Genomic DNA, 17,811 nt, shown 5'->3' on the forward strand with positions numbered 1-17,811 from the left:
TCAAGCAGTTAGAATTCCAGTGTCTCATAGATGCACAGAATATTAGGATTGAGTACTTAGCTTGGTGGATGAAAGGAAAAAACCACCTCTTCGTCTCTGCTGTATCCGCCAAACACTTCTTACACCAAATACGTGAGGGGTTTTCTCTACACTGATCAATTCTCTGATGTCTGTTGGGTGTCCTAAAATTCAGTTCAGTTCTGACACCATAAACCTGGAGTTAGCTTCAGATCCCACAAATTAAGGGCTAAGTCCCTAAGACTACCTGCCTCCCCCACACATACACTTCAGATGCGTCTAGTACGTCTGATTGGCTGAAAATCAGGGGTTCCACAACCTCCTCCTTGGGTTTGAGATCTTGCCGGTACGATTCACAAAATTCAGGAAAGCGCTTTATTTACTATTATCCGTTTATCATAAAGGATACGACAACCAAATGGAAGAGATTCATAAGACGTGGTGTGTGGGAAGAGGCACAAAATTTCCATGCCCTCTCCAGGAGCTCTACCGTCCCAGTACCTTGGTGTGGTCACCAAGGCTTTCTGAACCCTTCCGGGAGGGCTTCTCATGAAGGCTTCACGACCTAGGCATAGATGATTAAATCGGTGATATTTAGTCAACCTGAGTAATTCAACCTCTAGCCTCTTGTCAGTAGGTGGGGCTGCAAGTTCCCACCCTCAAATTATAAGGTTGGTCCCCCTGGCAACCAGCCCCTTTCTTAAGGTATCCTGCAGCCACAGATAGCTCATTAGCATACATACTGACACATCTCTTTGGAGATTCCAAGGGTTTGGAGCGATCTGTATGCCAGGAAACCTTGGCAGAGACCGAATATATATTTCTTAGTATGTCCCAGTGAATCTCTGTAGTGGGAAGGATGGAGATGGGATTGGTTCAAATCATCCAGCAATACTGAATGCTTAGTGTGTGCAGGCTTTGCTGTGAGTGGTAGAGCTGTGGTAATGACCAAGACAGACACTGCTTCAGATGTGTGTCCCCAGCTTGGCATCTGCCTCTCCTGCTGTCCTCCATGCCCAGAAATGCAGTGGTTTCTCTTCACAGGTGCACACTCCGCACTAGCAAACCAAGGCACAGTGACACACAGCTGTTCAAGAGGGTGAACTATAACTCAGGTCTATCGTGATAGGAAAATGTTGAGAGCCAGCTATTCTTATCACACTGTCCTTTGCAGTAGGTTTACTGTTTATTTCCCTCCCACACACTAAACTCAGAGTTTACTTTGTGAAAATTTCTGTGTGTCTTCAGTTCTGGAATATTCTCGGACATTTTATTTTCTCTTTTGATTGTTGCCTTTTCCTTAATCCTTCCTGGAATTCGGGTTGGAACTTCTCATTTGACTTCAATATCTCTTAACTTTGTTTTCATTATTTTTTTTTTTCTCCACGTTCAGGGTTTATTAAATCTCTTTTCCATCATGTAGTCTTCAGTTTAATTCTGTCACTGATTTTACTTTTTAATACTGTATTTTTCTGGTATTTTTCAAATACACCCAATTTGGGTTTGTTTTTAATCTTCTATTCTTGGCAAATACAGATTCAGTTCCTTCTTTAATAAATCTGGACATTTTAAATATACTTATTTTAAGATCCACTTCAGATCACTATCTTGTAGCCAGTCTCCCACTAGTTGAATCTCCTAAAGTTTCTTTCTTGTTAGTGGGTTCTTCATGTGTTTTCTAATATTTTTCTCTGCTCATCTTTAGTAGATGCAACTTTCATGTTCTGTCTTTGTTACATTAACTCTTTTACACCAAATATAACATATATTTATGTATGCATATATATTTATATATACGCATATATTTATTCTCTATCATCTTTTTTTTAATTGAAGTATAGTAGACACACTCAAAACAGTTATATTTGCAGAGATTTTCCTTCAATGTAGATATTTTTCCTTTCTTCTTCCCTGCATTGTGGTTATGTCTATAAAATCTGAATTAGCACAGAGTGATATTTTGTTTTCTCAGGTGTAGGACTTTTACCCAGAACACAGCTGGGAGGAAAGACATGGTCTTAGTCTTTAATAAAAGATAATTTTCCCTCCTTTATTTTTCTTAACGTTATTTTTTCCCTTTCCCTCCTTTGAAAAAAGACTATCGGGGCGCCTGGGTAGCTCAGTTGGTTGAGAGACCGACTTCAGCTTATGGTTGGTGAGTTCCAGCCCTGCATCGGGCTCACTGCTATCAGCACAGAGCCCACTTCAGATCCTCTCTCCCCCTCTCTCTTTGCCCCTCCTCCACTCATTCTCTCTCTCCCTCCCTCTCTCTCTCTTTCTCGAAAATAAATAAATATTTTTAAAAAATGTAATTATCTACCCTTATAAATATTCTTGACCAAAAGTTTATAGAACACAATTGATTAACTACTCACAGAAAATTGGGAATATTAATGTACTGCCTTGTTTCTTTATGTTTGAGTTAATACACATATATTCAATTTTTTAAGTAAAGCTATGTAAGAAGATTACATAATCAATTCTAACTAATATATTCCAATTTGGCGCAGATTTTCTCCATTGTCTATATATTTCTAATATGTGTCAGAAACTTAGATCTAAAAATAAATCTCTCGTTCTGGTACACGGAGTACTTCAGAAGCATAGTGCTATCAAGGACTTTTAAGTGCTTTCTGTAAATTTATTAACGATATTCTTTATGCCAATTGAAAATTATTTTCATTTCTTCTTTGAATTAGTCATGTAAGGAACACTTCTGTAGACAACTTACATTGAAGTGATTTGACCTATCAGAAAAAGAGTGGCCCGTAAGAAGAGGCCAGATTGCCCTGATTGAGTTACTTAACTCCTGAATGCCTCTGCCGTCCCATCTGTTGATATTTTAATAACTCATAATTTTGTGATTTCCCACCCCCCAATCTATGCTATATCAAAGGCCACAAGTCAATCTGTCTGTAACATTTTTTTTTTAATTACTGGTTATGTGTCATTCTTCGTTACTAAGTAGATAATGCTTTCAAGGGGAGGGAATGGTGTCTTGCCATTTGGGAGTTGTCTGAACCTACCACTACCTAGTATTTATGATTGTTGAGTTCAGAATGTATGCCAGTTTTTGGTATCCATTAGCAATTTACTTAGCTGTGGCTCTATAAAAGACAGTTCTTTTGCATGTTATCTTTAATTAATGAATAAAATCCGTGGAGTTTTCATTTATGATGGTAAATGGGGTCTGTTAAGATATGTGGATTTTTTTTTGCTAACATGTCATCATCAACTTTCAGTGTTAATTCAGTGCTTTAAAGGTGTAGAAACTACATATTCAAGTTAGTCCTGATCATTTGGGCTTATATTCTTCTTTTGAGGTTTTTATAAAAATTAACTCATTTCCAAAAGAAATGTGCATACACCTATATATGGATGGACACAGCATTTTACATGAGTTTAAGGGGTCCTATATATAAATATAATGTGAATAATAGAAATATAAACATATAAATAAACACACACATATACATGTGTATGTATATGCATGCATATGTATATACATATATACATACATGTAGGGTAATAATTGTTCTCATGTAATATTTCTGGGAAAAGTATTATTCTTTCTAGTAAAGCATAGTAATACTTTAGAGATAGGGAACATGTATTTTTATCATATTTTTCCTACCCTTATTTGTTTTTTTAATTAAATATCCTCCTTAACTTACTTTATACTTTATACTACATATGCATTTATCTTTAACATCTCATCATTTTGCACGATTCATAACTATGTCAGTGGCTTTCCTTTTCTCCTGCACAGCTCTGCGTGCACAGGTGGGATTGTTGACAGCTGGCCATCATTGTAGTACAGTCCAGTGGCCAGCTGGCTTTTGGATAGTCCTTTCTCTGACAGTTCACTTTCTTCACAGAGGGAACCTCCACCATCCAGTGGAGGTTCATGAGGGCTGTCAGCATTCTGGAGTTGAGCTCGGTCCTGGCTGGTTAGGGCCTGAGAAGTGAGAGCAGCTTGCTCTTTTAAATTTCTGGATTTCACCCTCATTTCCCCTTTATAAGCTATAGTCTAGTAGTATTTAGCACTTACTCTCTTTGACTTTATCTGTCTTCTTTGTGTACTTGTTTATTCTCTGTCTTCTCTTGGAGTCCCTTTTTGTCTCACTTGATAACCTAATGGAACACCTAGCACATAGTAGGGTCTTAATGAGTCTATGTTCGAATAGTTGAATATAAATACGTTACAGTACCGATCTTAATGAAAACCACCTAATATAAAAGGTGGTATTGTTTGTGTCAGCCTTTTGCATCTTTTCTGTTTTTCTGTCTACCAGGTGCGGTACTGGAATAATGGAGAAGAGGAATCGTCAAGCAAAGTGAAAGTGGCGGGAAATGAGACGTCAGCCAGACTCCGTGGCTTGAAGAGTAATGTGGCATATTACACAGCTGTCCGGGCTTACAACAGTGCTGGTGCTGGTCCCTTTAGCACCACGGTGAATGCAACCACAAAGAAAACTCGTACGTATATTCCGATTTTTTGAATGGTAAGGAAGTAGTTTATGATAGCCTTCTTTATCATTTAAAATGGACAACCCAAGTCCCTAAGCACAATGAATATTACAAACCCGGTTCCAAATGCTTGTAAACTGCAAGTCACCCTTGTCTTTGTCTTTGTGATATCCCTGAATCTTCAGATAGAAACCCAAATGAAAATATAAATGTGTACCTTTTGAAAAAATCTTAATGTGAGATGTTTACTCAAGTCTATCTACTTTTCTTTTAAAATAAGTAAACTTAGGGGCACCTGGGTGGCTCAGTCGGTTAAGCATCTGACTTCAGTTCAGGTCATGATCTCATGGTTCATGGGTTCGGGCCCAGTGTCAGGCTCTGTGCTGACTGCTCAGAGCCTGGAGCCTGCTTCGGATTCTGTGTCTCTCTCTTTCTCTCTGCTCCTCCCCTGCTCGCTCTCTGTCTCTGTCTCTGTCTCTGTCTCTCTCTCAAAAATAAATAAACATTAAAAACTAATAAAGTAAGTAAACTGAGTTTATTTTCATGTTTTTTTAGTTCCCCAAAGCTTGATGATTTCTGTTAAACATGAATAAGTTAAAGTTCACACCGAAGAGTCGAGAGTGATTTTCTTCCTTTTTTTTTTTTTTCTTTCCCACCTTATTCAAAAGATGGCAATGTGCATTAAAAAGTTACCACCAGAATGGTGGTAAAATATTAAAAAATATAATCAGAGATGTCAGTGTTGCGTTCAACGCTGAGTCTTTCTTAGCTAAATATTCACAGGTAAATTCACAAGCATCATTTACAAACTATACATAACTTGGCTTTAAATTAGACCACAGGAAAATCAGTGATTTGCAATTCCATAGTTTCCCGCATATATATCAATGAAACTGATAGCACAAGTATATTTTTAATCAGTGTATTAATAACTCCTTGCAATACAACCATTTGAATTGTCCTTATCCTTGTAATCATCATAGCTGATAATAGTTAACATTCTATGTCCCAGGTGCTTTACATGCATTCCCACATTTAAACTTCCTAACTACCAGATGAGGTAGGTATCATTATTTTTTTCCATTGTACAGGTAAGGAAAGTGGGCATGACAGATTAAGTACTTTTAACATAATAATGCATTACTTTTATTTACAGAAAACTATTATTTTCTTGTTTTCAAAATTTATTAACTCAGTGAAAATGTTTGCTTAACTGGCTTCATATGGGAATGAGACATTAATTTTGCTTGGTTTCTAGTTTCATTACTGCATTTCTCTCTCCATATATAATAGCCAAATTTTTGTGTAGAATATACACTTATTAAATAAAATTGCTAAGTATACCAATAATATAGGACACTCAGTAAATTGAGTGTCCAACTCTTGATATCAACTCAGGTCATGATCCCAGGGTCATGGGATTGAGCCCTGCATTGGGCTCTGCCCTAAGCATGGAGCCTGCTTGAGATTCTCTCTGCCTTTCCCTCTGCCCCTGTCCCCAGCTTGCACTGTCTCTCTCTCTCTAAAATAAAATAAAAATAAATAAATTTTAGTAAAAATTACACCAATAATATAAAATTAAATATAATTGGCTAGCATTGTGGATAAGTTAAAATACATATAAAACATAATTCTACTACTTTAGATTTTAATTAGCCATTGTTAATTTAATCAGTGAAGTTCACATGTTCATCTTTGTATTATCTATATAAAAGAGAACTTGGTTACCAATTTAGTGTAATGAGATTGCAGAGCAACGTTTAGCAACAAGCCATTATAAATCTTTGGTGGCATACATGTACAAGCAACCAATACATGTCATACTTCAGTATTATCCCTCACTAATTATTAGGAGAAGCCTGACCCAATCTTTTACTCATACTACACATCTAGGGTTAGATGAAGGAGTATTTGGTTTTGGAAATACTTGAACTAAAAATATTCGGTGTTTAGAACTTCTTGCTAAATATGTTTGGTATTATCAGTAACAATTCTGAATTAGTAAGATTTAAATATACATCATCATTTATATATTCAAAGCACAGCATCAATCAAAAATTCTGATTGCAAGAAGATATGCAAACAAGTTTATCTGGCTCTTTACTCTGACTTAATAATTGATGTGATTACTTGCTAGAAAATTATGATTGTAAAAGCCAGTATGACATCATGGAATCAGTGAGGAACTTAGTAATTTGGTAAGGCACAAGGAAAAGACTTACAGATCAATAAGAATATTATGATAATGTACAATGAGTGAAATAAAACTGTAAAAAGAAGCAAAACCCTTGTATGATTTAGGTGTAAAATATAAATACCCAGTCTAAAGTAGAAGTTTGCACCAATCACGATGGTGATTATGATTTTAAAAGCTCACACTTGGGGCGCCTGGGTGGCGCAGTCGGTTAAGCGTCCGACTTCAGCCAGGTCACGATCTCGCGGTCCGTGAGTTCGAGCCCCGCGTCGGGCTCTGGGCTGATGGCTCAGAGCCTGGAGCCTGTTTCCGATTCTGTGTCTCCCTCTCTCTCTGCCCCTCCCCCGTTCATGCTCTGTCTCTCTCTGTCCCAAAAATAAATAAACGTTGAAAAAAAAAATTTAAAAGCTCACACTTACTGCGTAATTTGCTGTGACTGTTGTAGATATGTTTCATGCATTGATTCTCAGTTCTCACAGCAACACCATGGGTTGGAAGGTGATGGTAGCTTCTCTTCAAGGATGAGGATGCTGTGGCATATAGAGGTTGTATGACTTTGCTGAGACCACAGACTAAGTAGCAGTATAGGCATCCAAATCCAGACACAGTCTTAATCAGCGTGCTATCCTCTCTTTCAACCATATAATTAGGATATCCACATCCCGTTTAACACCAGTATTTACTGGGATTTTACTCCACGCTTAGGAAGTGGGTAAGGTGATCAAAGATAGACTGGACTCCTTTGTTCACAGAACTTTTAGTCTGACGGAAATCCCAACAATTGAATGAAATCCCTCTGAACGTGATGCATCCCTATTGCTGCAATTGAATGGGAGTGTGCGTGTTGATCTGTAAGTGTTATTAGGGGAAAATTTCCTATATTGGGTGGGAAACGCTTAGAGATAATTGAAATCCTTAATTATTCTAAGTTTGGATATAAATAGCGTGTGTTAATTTTTCAATTTTATGTTAATAATTTTTCTCTAAAGGTACAAAAATGCAAGTAAAACAGAATCCTTTAAAGCTGGTGTTATTACTGTTACTGGGAGCTCTTAATAGCCATCCTAACCTTTGACGTGGATTTAGCTTCAAATCCTATTTAAGAATTTTGGTAAGGTTTTTGTGATTATCTCTCTGAAGAGCATTATCATCATGCTTCAGGCATCAAGAACTAGCATAACATCTTTGATTCCTTTCTTGCTACCTGTTTCCCCCTCTGGATTGTAAACTTTATGGGGAAAGAATCCTTCTGTGTCTTGTTCATCCAGCCCCAGTACCCAGCATGGCGCTAGGAACCACTCATTAAATATTGAGTGGGTAGCTAATTGGAGGAATGGCATCTAAAGAAGCAGGCCAGCCTGAAGTACTGTTATTAATCAAATATACTTCCTCTTGACTGAGCATTGTGAATTCAAAACACTTACGGTAGTCTTTTACCATCTTGCTTAAAATGTGCAAGTTTCATATACTTGTAATCATGGAATTCAGTATGCAAGACTTTATAGCAGTACGGATCTTGTGTGATTATTTTTGATTAATGTAAAATAATACAAGGATTCTCAAGTTAAATACTGTAGCTTCCATTAAACACTTAATTTTTGATATCCAAATACTTGGTGTTTTTTGGAAGCATTTCAAAGGTAATTAGCCTCTTTAAGTAATCTAAGATGGTTACTTGCAACCCAAGGAGAGCTAACTCTTAAGAACATCTTGTGTCTAAAGGCACTGATGAAGAAAAATTGCAGATGGCATGTAAATGATGAAATTTCTTGGCTTCTAAAAGGAAACAGACTGAGAATTTTATGTTCAGAGATTGCACAAAAGAATTTGTAGGGCAAATATTCTGCTTTGTATAACTAAAAAGTCAAGTGGTAATCCTGGCTTTCAGTATGGATGGATTCAGCACTCAAACAGCGTCCTCAAGAATCATCTAGTAAGACCTCAAACTGAATATTCCTAAAACTAAATTCTTGACTGCTCCATCCACTCCATTTAAAACATTTCTTTTCTACAGCATTCTCTATCTCAGTGAATTAAATCCCAGTGTTTCAGTTGCTCAGGCCAAAAATCTTGGAATAGGCCTCAACTCTTCTCTTTCTCTCAACCCCAACAACTGAGTCAGAATCGGACTTGTGCAAGCATCCACCACATCATATTGCTTTCACAAGCTGCAGATCCTCACAGGGATCAGGGCAGTGACCCCTTACTGCTCAGCCTGTTTCCACCCTTGCCTCCCTAAGGCCACGGTGATGCTCAGGCTGTCCCCTTTCATCTCACTTCAGATAAGTACTAAATCCTTATAATGCTCAACAAAGCTTTATATGATCCATCCTCCAAATCCTCCTCTGACTCATTTTCTATTTTCCTCCTCACTCATTGTACTTTCACTTCAGAGCCTGTGCATTTGCTGTTCCCTCTGCCCAGAAGGCTCCTTCTCCAGGCATCCAAATGGCTTACTCTGTCATCTCTTTCAGATCTTTGCTCAAATACCAGCTCGGTGCCATCTGACCGCCATCTTTAAAAGTGCATCCCTCATCTCCTGACAGTTTCCTTCCCTGCTTTGTTCTTGGGCAGAGCACTGACAACTACCACACATTCTGGAACTTGTCCTTATTTATTTGATTGTTGTCTCTCCAGCTTGCTTTGAGTGGAATCAAGGTCCTTCAGGGCACAGATTTCCCCTGTTTTGACCATAACTTTATCCTCAGAGCTCTGTCTCCACTGTTAAAGTAATCATAGTTGGTGCCCAATAATATTTGTTGAACAGATAAGACTCTCCATTTCTTGGTTCTGTTCAGTGGTGGAATCATTTTCACCATGTTCCCTTTTCAGGGTAGAAGTATTGCAATTAGCACCTCAAGGCTTATTTCTGTCAAAGAAACACCCTGGGAAAAGAGACCGCTCCTTCCTGATAATTCCATTCAGAGCTAAGGATGGTTCTTCTTGGCCTATCCCAGAACCAGTTGTTAGAGCCAGTTGATAGAAAACCTTCACAGGCCTGGCCTGAATCACATACCCAGACCTCACCCTGGAACAAGGGGAACCTGTATTTTTATGCCTTCAGTGATGATTATGCATGTATGTCCACTTGAGAAAACAGAATAATATTAAGTGGTACAACATTTTGCACTTGAGTTTTTGCTTTTCTAAACACAATGTTTACCCATGTAAGTTGAGCTAAAATCAATTACCTAAATTTATGGAAACCAATTAAGTGTGTCCTCAGGAAATGAAAAGGTATGTGAGTAAAACAAACACACAAAGAATATGAGTAAGAATATTTCAGAGGTTTTTGATAAAATGAATATTCCTGCTTCAAATACATAATTTGGAAGTTCTAGAATTTTTGTATATATAATTTAATTAGATAATTATTCACTCTACATTATGACTTAGGAAATATATCCATGCAAAGTTTCCCAAATTTTGTATGTGATCTGTCTTCTCAATTTTTGCCATTTTTGTGGGCCTCTTCTCATATGCACCTAACAACTTTTCTTAAAAATTAACATACAACTTTTGCTTTCATAAACTTAAAAATAAAGCAGAAACTAACTTTCAGAGTATGGAAACTAGTGTCATTGCCATAAACAGCTACTAACAAAATAATAAGTTAAATAGTAATAATAATAAATACAATGAAAAAATAAGTCACTCTCTATTCTTAATACTAGGATCATGTTCTTCCCTGATCAGGCCTCTAAACCTGCTTCCTCTTTGTTTATGATGTTTGTAGTGAAAGGAGGTTAAAGACCTAGTATCCTCAAATCCAACTTTCTCTTCAAGCTAATGGGAAAAGTAAAGGGAATTTCTCTCTAGATGACTTAATGTTATTTGTTGAATTGGTTTTATTCTTAAAGGTTATTTAATTTGAGAGAGAGAACACACACACGCACACAAGTGCATGTGCAAAGGGGCGGGGGGGAGTGGGGGTGGGGAGGAGAGAATCCCAAGCTGGCTCCATGATGTCAGTGTGGAGCCCAACACTGGGCTCAGTCCCGCAAACCATGAGATCATGACCTAAGCCAAAATCAAGAGTTGGATGCTTAACTGACTCAACCACCCAGGTGCCCCTATTTGTTGACTTTTCTATCTATCACATCCTGGATATGTATGTAAACGACTCATGTCTGTGTATGATGTACCATAGATCAGATATAGCTATAGAATACATTGTTCACTAATGCGTGTTCCTCAGATTTCCAGTCAGAATTTCAGCGAATACAGAATCAAGTAATTTCTTTGGCCAAATGTGTAAATCTTACAAATTTTACTTTGTAAGAACTTTGGCACTTTTTTGGAAATCTTCCACTTGCCTACACATTCTCTAGAAAAGTTTAAATGTTTTTCTTACAGTTTACAAATTGTAATATTTTTATTATCCAAAGAAGAAAATATTTTGACCGAGGAAATTTCCAGTCATGTAAAAGAAAGAAAGATATTCTTCCCTGGCATTCCAGGTTGGGCCCCAAGAAAAGTCTTTCCTGAGTTGCAGATGAGTTAAGAAGTAGATGTTTTTGTTGTATTGTTAAAAATTGAGTCACGTTCCTATTATAAGTCATTTGTTTATTTGCAATAATTCTAATGGTTCCAAAGAAAATATATCTCATTACTTTGGAGCAAATACCTTTTGGTGATCTGATTCCTGCACAATGTTACGTGCTTAAGCAGTTTAATGTCAGATGCTGAAGTTCAACTCAACTCCAACTGCAGAGTATAGTGTCCAGCTCTCGGTAAGAACAACCACTTGTCATTAATTCATCTTACTATCATCAAGGAGCCAAAAACAAATTAAGAAATCTACTTAATCTTGCATAATTAATCACAGAAAACATATGTTCTTAACATTCCATATTTGTTCAAAATATGGAATGCCAGTCTTACCGCCACCACTATGGACATATCACCTTTGAAAATTCTGGACAGTATTGTAATTAATATTAAATATTTATTAATAATTATGATTAATTAATATTTATTATAAGAAAATACTGTATAAAAATTATATTAAAATTATTGTATAAAGTTAATAATGTTAATTAATAAATATTAATTAATATACTTTTTATTATATAAAATATTTTAATTTTTGAAAATTTGGGAAAAAAGAAAATTGTAGAGAAGAAAATAAAAACCACCCATAATCTTATTACTCAGAAATACCATCATTAATATTGTGGGGCTTTCTTTTCAGACTTAAGTTCTATAGAATGTTTGTTTTATACAGAAGTATGCTGTATATTTAGTTACCTGTATATCATAGCAATTTCCCATGTCATTAATAGTTTTCATAAGTATGTTAGTGTATGTATAATATTCCATGGTGATAATATGCCACAAGTTAGCCCCTCTCCTATTGGTAGACATGCCTCATATTCCTGGTTTCATCCGGTAGCAATGTTATAGTAATCTCTTGCTTGCAGACGAGAAGATGCGGACGATGTGAAATCTATAAAGCTGATGTTGAGGAGTCTGTTAATCAAATACACAAAGGATATCATGATGGGTGCTTAAAGAACAATAGTAATAAAATTATTCAACGTAATATTTTTTTTGTCACATTTGAAATTAGTGAAATAATTTTCCAGCCCGCCAATTAGTGTTGTGCTGTAAATATAGCAACCTTTCTACCAAAATTAAATTTGTTTTTATGATGTTTTAATTTTTTAAAATCTTTTGTAATGTTTATTTATTTTTGAGAGAGAGAGTAAGTGTAAGCAGGGGAGGGGCAGAGAGTAAAGGAGACACAGAATCCAAAGCAGGCCCCAGGCTCTGAGCTGTCAGCACAGAGCCCGATGTGGCGCTCTAACTCACAAATGGTGAGATCATGACCTGAGCCAAAGTCAGAAGCTTAACTGAGACACCCAGGTGCCCCTATGACTTTTTTCTATTTTAGCATACCATCAACAGTAGAAATTGAGCTGACAGGGGAAAAATCTGTAGCATGTGAAAGTTGAGATATAATTTAGCAAAAATTTAAAAATGCAGACCACATGTCAAGTTCTAATAAAATGTGGAACTCAATCAGCCTATTCTGGATTGGGCTTCTGCATAAGATAGTATCTGGAAAGTAAAATTGGAAGTCCTAATCGATAAGTTATATTAATAGGTACTGTTTTGTGTCTCCATTCCTTTACAAAAATGTACTGTGGTGCATCAGAGCTATTTAGAATACTGATTAATAGCTATAGCAGTCAGATTAGGCTAGTGCAGGCCACAGTCTCCAACCTCCAAATCTCAGTGGCTTAGAACTGCAAGTGTTCCTGTCTTATTCATAGTCCATGTCCACTACAAGTATGATTCTGATCTGATCCAGGTTGTGTTCACACCAGCGCCCAGACTGAAGGAGCAGCCACTCTGTGGGCCATGCTAGTCTCATGGCAGAGGGAAAAGACAATGGCTAAGCAGATTCTTTGATGGCTTTTGAAGCTGCCACTTGGGAGTGGCCCGTTTCACTTTTGCTTGCATTCCATTGGTTGAAAGAAGTCATATGACACAGCCTGATGTCTATAAGATGCCAATGAGAAGGGGAAGTATCTCTTCCTACATCCCTGGGAACCACAGGCCCCATGGCCAAGCTGAATGTCGTGAGAGTGAGATAAATATAATCTTCCCATGAGAAGTAAGAGGCAAAGGAATTACAAAGATTTTAAACCACCTCAAAAAAATTTAAACAATAAAACAGTCGACCCTACCAGCTAATATTAAGGATCATGAATGAGATGTTTCTAGAGGATCTAAGAATATAGCTCAGGTAGCTGAGAGATCTCTAGAGATCCCTGAATTACATTTTCATCTTCCTTCAGTATCTACACCCTTCCTCCTTCTCATCCTTCCCTCAGCATCCACAACCTCAAGCCTTTAGAGAAATAACAAGTTTAAACAGTTACATCATGGGATGCCTGGGTGGCTCCGTTGGTTAAGCATCCGACTTTGGCTCAGGTCATGATCTCACAGTTCATGGGTTCGAGCCCCGCGTTGGGCTCTGTGCTGACAGCTCAGAGCCTGGTGCCTGCCTCAGATTCTGGGTCTCCCTCTTTCTCTGCCCCTCCCCTGCTTGCACCCTGCCTCTCTCTCAAAAATAAACAAACATTAAAAAAAATTTTTTAACCAGTTACATTGTATAGTTTTATTCAATCAAGATGTATTAATTATCTAAATATGCCAATTAAATGTCCTTAAAATATATATAAACCACCCTAAACTGGTATTTGTTTTTTCTTAATTAAAAAAATTTTTTTTGACAAAAAGAGACAGCGTGGGCAGGGGAGGGGCAGAGAGAGAGAGGATGAGAGAGAATCCCAATCACCCATGCACCTCCTAGTGTTTATTTTAAAAGAGGAATGGGTACCTGGATGACTCAGTTAAGAGTCTGACTCTTAGTTTCTGCTCAGGTCATGATCTCTTGGTTTCATGAGTTCAAGCCCCACATTGGCCTCCACGCTTACACTGCAGAGCCTGCTTGGGATTCTCTCTCTTCCTCCCTCTCTGCCCCTCCCCCACTCCTGCTTTCTCTGTGTCTCTCAAAATAAATGAATAAACTTTAAAAAAATAAAAGAAAAGAAGAATGTGAAGTCAGACACCTTTAGTAGCCAGACAGGTAGAAATGAGCAGGGGTGGATGGCTGGGAAAGTCTTTCCTTAGGTCCATTCCTAAGGTCCATTCCTTCCGATCTGATATTACACAAGCAATTAACAATCAGAAATCCAGAACTTACAGGAAAGCTCCTGACTTTCAAATATTGGCAACTAAGCAAAATTAAAGTGCAATGGGTTAGACAAAAAAAAAAATTGCAAGCTGGATTTAGCAGATGCATTTTCAGTTTGCAACTTTTGATTTGAAGCTTGACAGTCCTAGAGCAATTTCACTATCTTGTAGGTTGTCATAGAAAATTGCTCTCTTAGCTCTTCTTCCTTTACATGTGAGACACTGTGGCTTCTGTTAGGCTAGGAAGTTAGTTCAGGACATGTGCCATGTGAATGGCCACATTGCTTCCAGGCTTCTGTCTGAAGTATTAGGTAGATCTTTTCTGTGTCATGCCAGGATGACTCTTGGCACACAGGAGTAGGCAGCCTTTTTATAGAGATTGTGGAAGCAAAGCGTTCATACTTGAGGTTTGACCCTAGGAAGATAGAAAAGAAGAGCATTGAAGGCTCCATACAAGGGAACTAAATGTTGTAAGGATGGAAGCTATGAGTAACAATGAAGATGCAGAAGGGAAGTCTGGATCATGGACTAAGCAAGTCAACCTGTGCAGAATTTTCCCAGCATTTTGCCATCTCTAGTCACTCAATGATATTTGCATGATTTTACCCATGTGTGCAAACAAACCGTATGATTATTTTCCTAATAGATTTAATTTGATAGTTAAATATATTTACCTTAAAAGCAACTATACCATTACCATAAACAGAAAATCACTATTTCTCTTGATTACAAGATAGTAGCTATAAGACTTTCTTCATAAAATGAAAACAATTATTTGAATAGAAAAAGTTTTAAAGTTAAAGAGCACAATGAATTGCAAAGAAAAGTAAACTTATTTAAAAAAAATGCATACCTGAAGATAAGTTTTGCAATTAGCTAATCAGACTATCTGTTATTGTTATTGGTAGAGTGATATTCTTTTCTTGATCACTTAGTTTAAGATGAATTATTTGTAGTAAGTATTCCCTTAGGTCAGAGTTAGTTTGAATTGTGACTGTGTATTTTGGGATGCTTACCACACACATGTGTGTACAGCTGAAAACATCGGAGTGATTTGTGTTTTCATAATAACCTTTGTTCTTTATCATTGTTTAGAACCTAGTTTTAATGATCTGTGTATTGTGTGTAGATTATTACAGATGTATCAATGTTGGCCTCATCCAGAGAATCATATCTGTGAATCAAGAAATGGATGTTAGTTCTTTTTTTTTTTTTTTTTTTTTTTTGGCTTACGTGAAAATATCTAAATATTTCCAATTAAAAATGTCATCCATCTAAAATCATCTCTAATGGTAGAAATACTGATCCTTGGGAACCACTGATAGACCCTGTGGGTAGAAGTCAGAGAACATATTAATCTCTTTGTCTACTGTACTCAGAAGGATCTCTAACACACAATAAAGTTATTAAATTTGTGGCCGAAGGGAATTCCAGGTATAAGATGTTGTTCCCCAAGGTCTGTGTTGTCAGCCAGAATTAGGTTTGTTTTTATTGCCAGCACCCATATGATGTCAGCCATCATGACTTGTTGAGTCTCCACAAACATCATTTGTTTCCTCCCTCCAACTCCACTACAATCATCTTCGTGTGAACAGACCTTTCATTCTCTCTTACACTAAGTGCTACCATATTCTCCCAACAGAATGCCTGCCAAGATTCTCCTTCTTCCCCGCTATTCCCACATTGATCTGTGAAACTACAAAATTGATAGTATCACTTCCCTACTTTTATTCAATCAATGTCTTCCTAATTGCCTATGGAAAAACTCCTTTCCTAGTTCTTTTGGTCTCTTAGACCCGTTAGCATCTGGCTCCTGCTTGCGTCTTCAACTGCATCTGGTCTATCCTTGCCCTTCCCCACTACCTTGTAACCAGTTACAACTGAGCTCCCCACTGAACCTTACTATTACCTGCCTTTGTGTCTTGGCAGGTGTTTATTCCTCTGCTGGATACCTTTCCCTCTCTCACCTCTACATGCAAAAATCATATTTGCCTTTCAAAATCTATTCCAGATGTTGCCACCTCCTTCTTCCTTTTTTTTTCTTAACCCTTGACACATAGATGTCTCTTGAATAAATCATTTAAGTATTCAATTAATACACCAGTGTTGTTGATGTTTTTCTTGTTTTCTTCTTCTTTGGGTTCTGTTCCTTATCACCTTAGCCTCGGTACAACTGGGCGTATTCAATTTCAAGTCTCAAGGCTGATGATCAATGGATGTTTCCTGTCCTAGTTTTGTCTTTGTAGACATATAGCATTTATTAGGATGGCTTGGAGAACTTTCAACCACGTAGCTGGAAAATTCATTTTGAATTCTGATATGCTGCATTTGAAAAGTGCGACCAGCCAAATGTTGTCTTGCTGGTGTCACAGTGAATTATTTCACTAATACTTACTCTGAATCTTTACTCCATTCAGAATGTTCATTGAATGAATCATCCCTTAGGAATGCAAAGGGAATGGTTTCAAACCTATTTTCTGATAACACTGTAAAAGTGTCTCCTTAATCCTTGAGTTTTTGCTTTTTACATGAAAACATCAGTCATATACAATATCGAATTTGATATCTACCCTTGTCAAGGCATTGGGCCAGTGAGTACAATCTACCGTTTCGACTTGTCTGTGTCAGAGACCTTACCAGACAATGTCTCTGCTTGCAAAGATCTTACAGATTACTAGTAAAAAAAGTGTACAATGTACCTTTGATGAGGATCATGAAGAAAGTGGATCAGGGAAATGAAAAGAGGCCCCACTTTTGTCTGAGAAATCAGGAAAAGCATGATATGTTTTCCTGTGAAAGTGGGCACTGAGCATATTTTGTGACATTCTTGTTTCATATTCACTTTTACATCATTTACAAACCTGTGATTAGTCATTCAGAAGCTAAATACGGTCTCAGGTAGTCAGCACAATGTAATATGGGAGGCATAGACTTTGGAATTAATCAGAGCTGGTTTGAATCCACATAATACTTCTTAACAAGTTGTTGCTTTTGATTTTTAATTGTGGTAAAAATACACATAACATGAAATTTCCATCTTGCCCATTTTTTTTAAAAGTAGGCTTCACGCCCTGCATGGAGTCCAATGCAGGGCTTGAAGTCACAACCCCAAGATCAAAACCTGAGCTGAGGTCAACAGTCAGACGCCTAAGGGACTGAGCCAGACAGGCACCCCTTACCCATTTTTAAAAGTATAGTTCGGTAGCATTAAGATTGGTGGTTGTGTAATGGATTCTAGAAGTCTTTCATCTTGCAAAACTGAAACTCTTTTCCCATGAGCCACCCTGGGGCCCCTCCACATGATGTCGTTCTTATCAGTGATGATAAGAGAGATGACTTCAGGGTGGTTCACAAATATTTTTTTTTTACATTTAAAAATGCTTCATTTACTTTAGAGGGTACCATAAGAATGTAACGAGGAT

General features: G+C 37.3%; 1 protein-coding gene across 1 annotated transcript in view; it reads left to right on the forward strand.

The window, feature by feature from the left end:
- CNTN3 (contactin 3) overlaps positions 1-17,811 on the forward strand; it is a 356,028-nt gene that overhangs the window by 331,040 nt on the left and 7,177 nt on the right. The window contains exon 20 of the mRNA XM_086697583.1: positions 4,314-4,497. Coding sequence (XP_086553709.1) covers positions 4,314-4,497 — 184 coding nt within the window. The remainder of the gene's footprint in view (positions 1-4,313; positions 4,498-17,811) is intronic.

Source organism: Puma concolor, chromosome A2 (genome assembly GCF_028749965.1).
Source record: "Puma concolor isolate L17-30 chromosome A2, mPumCon1.1.hap2, whole genome shotgun sequence".
In the NCBI taxonomy this organism is placed as follows: Eukaryota; Metazoa; Chordata; class Mammalia; order Carnivora; family Felidae; genus Puma; species Puma concolor.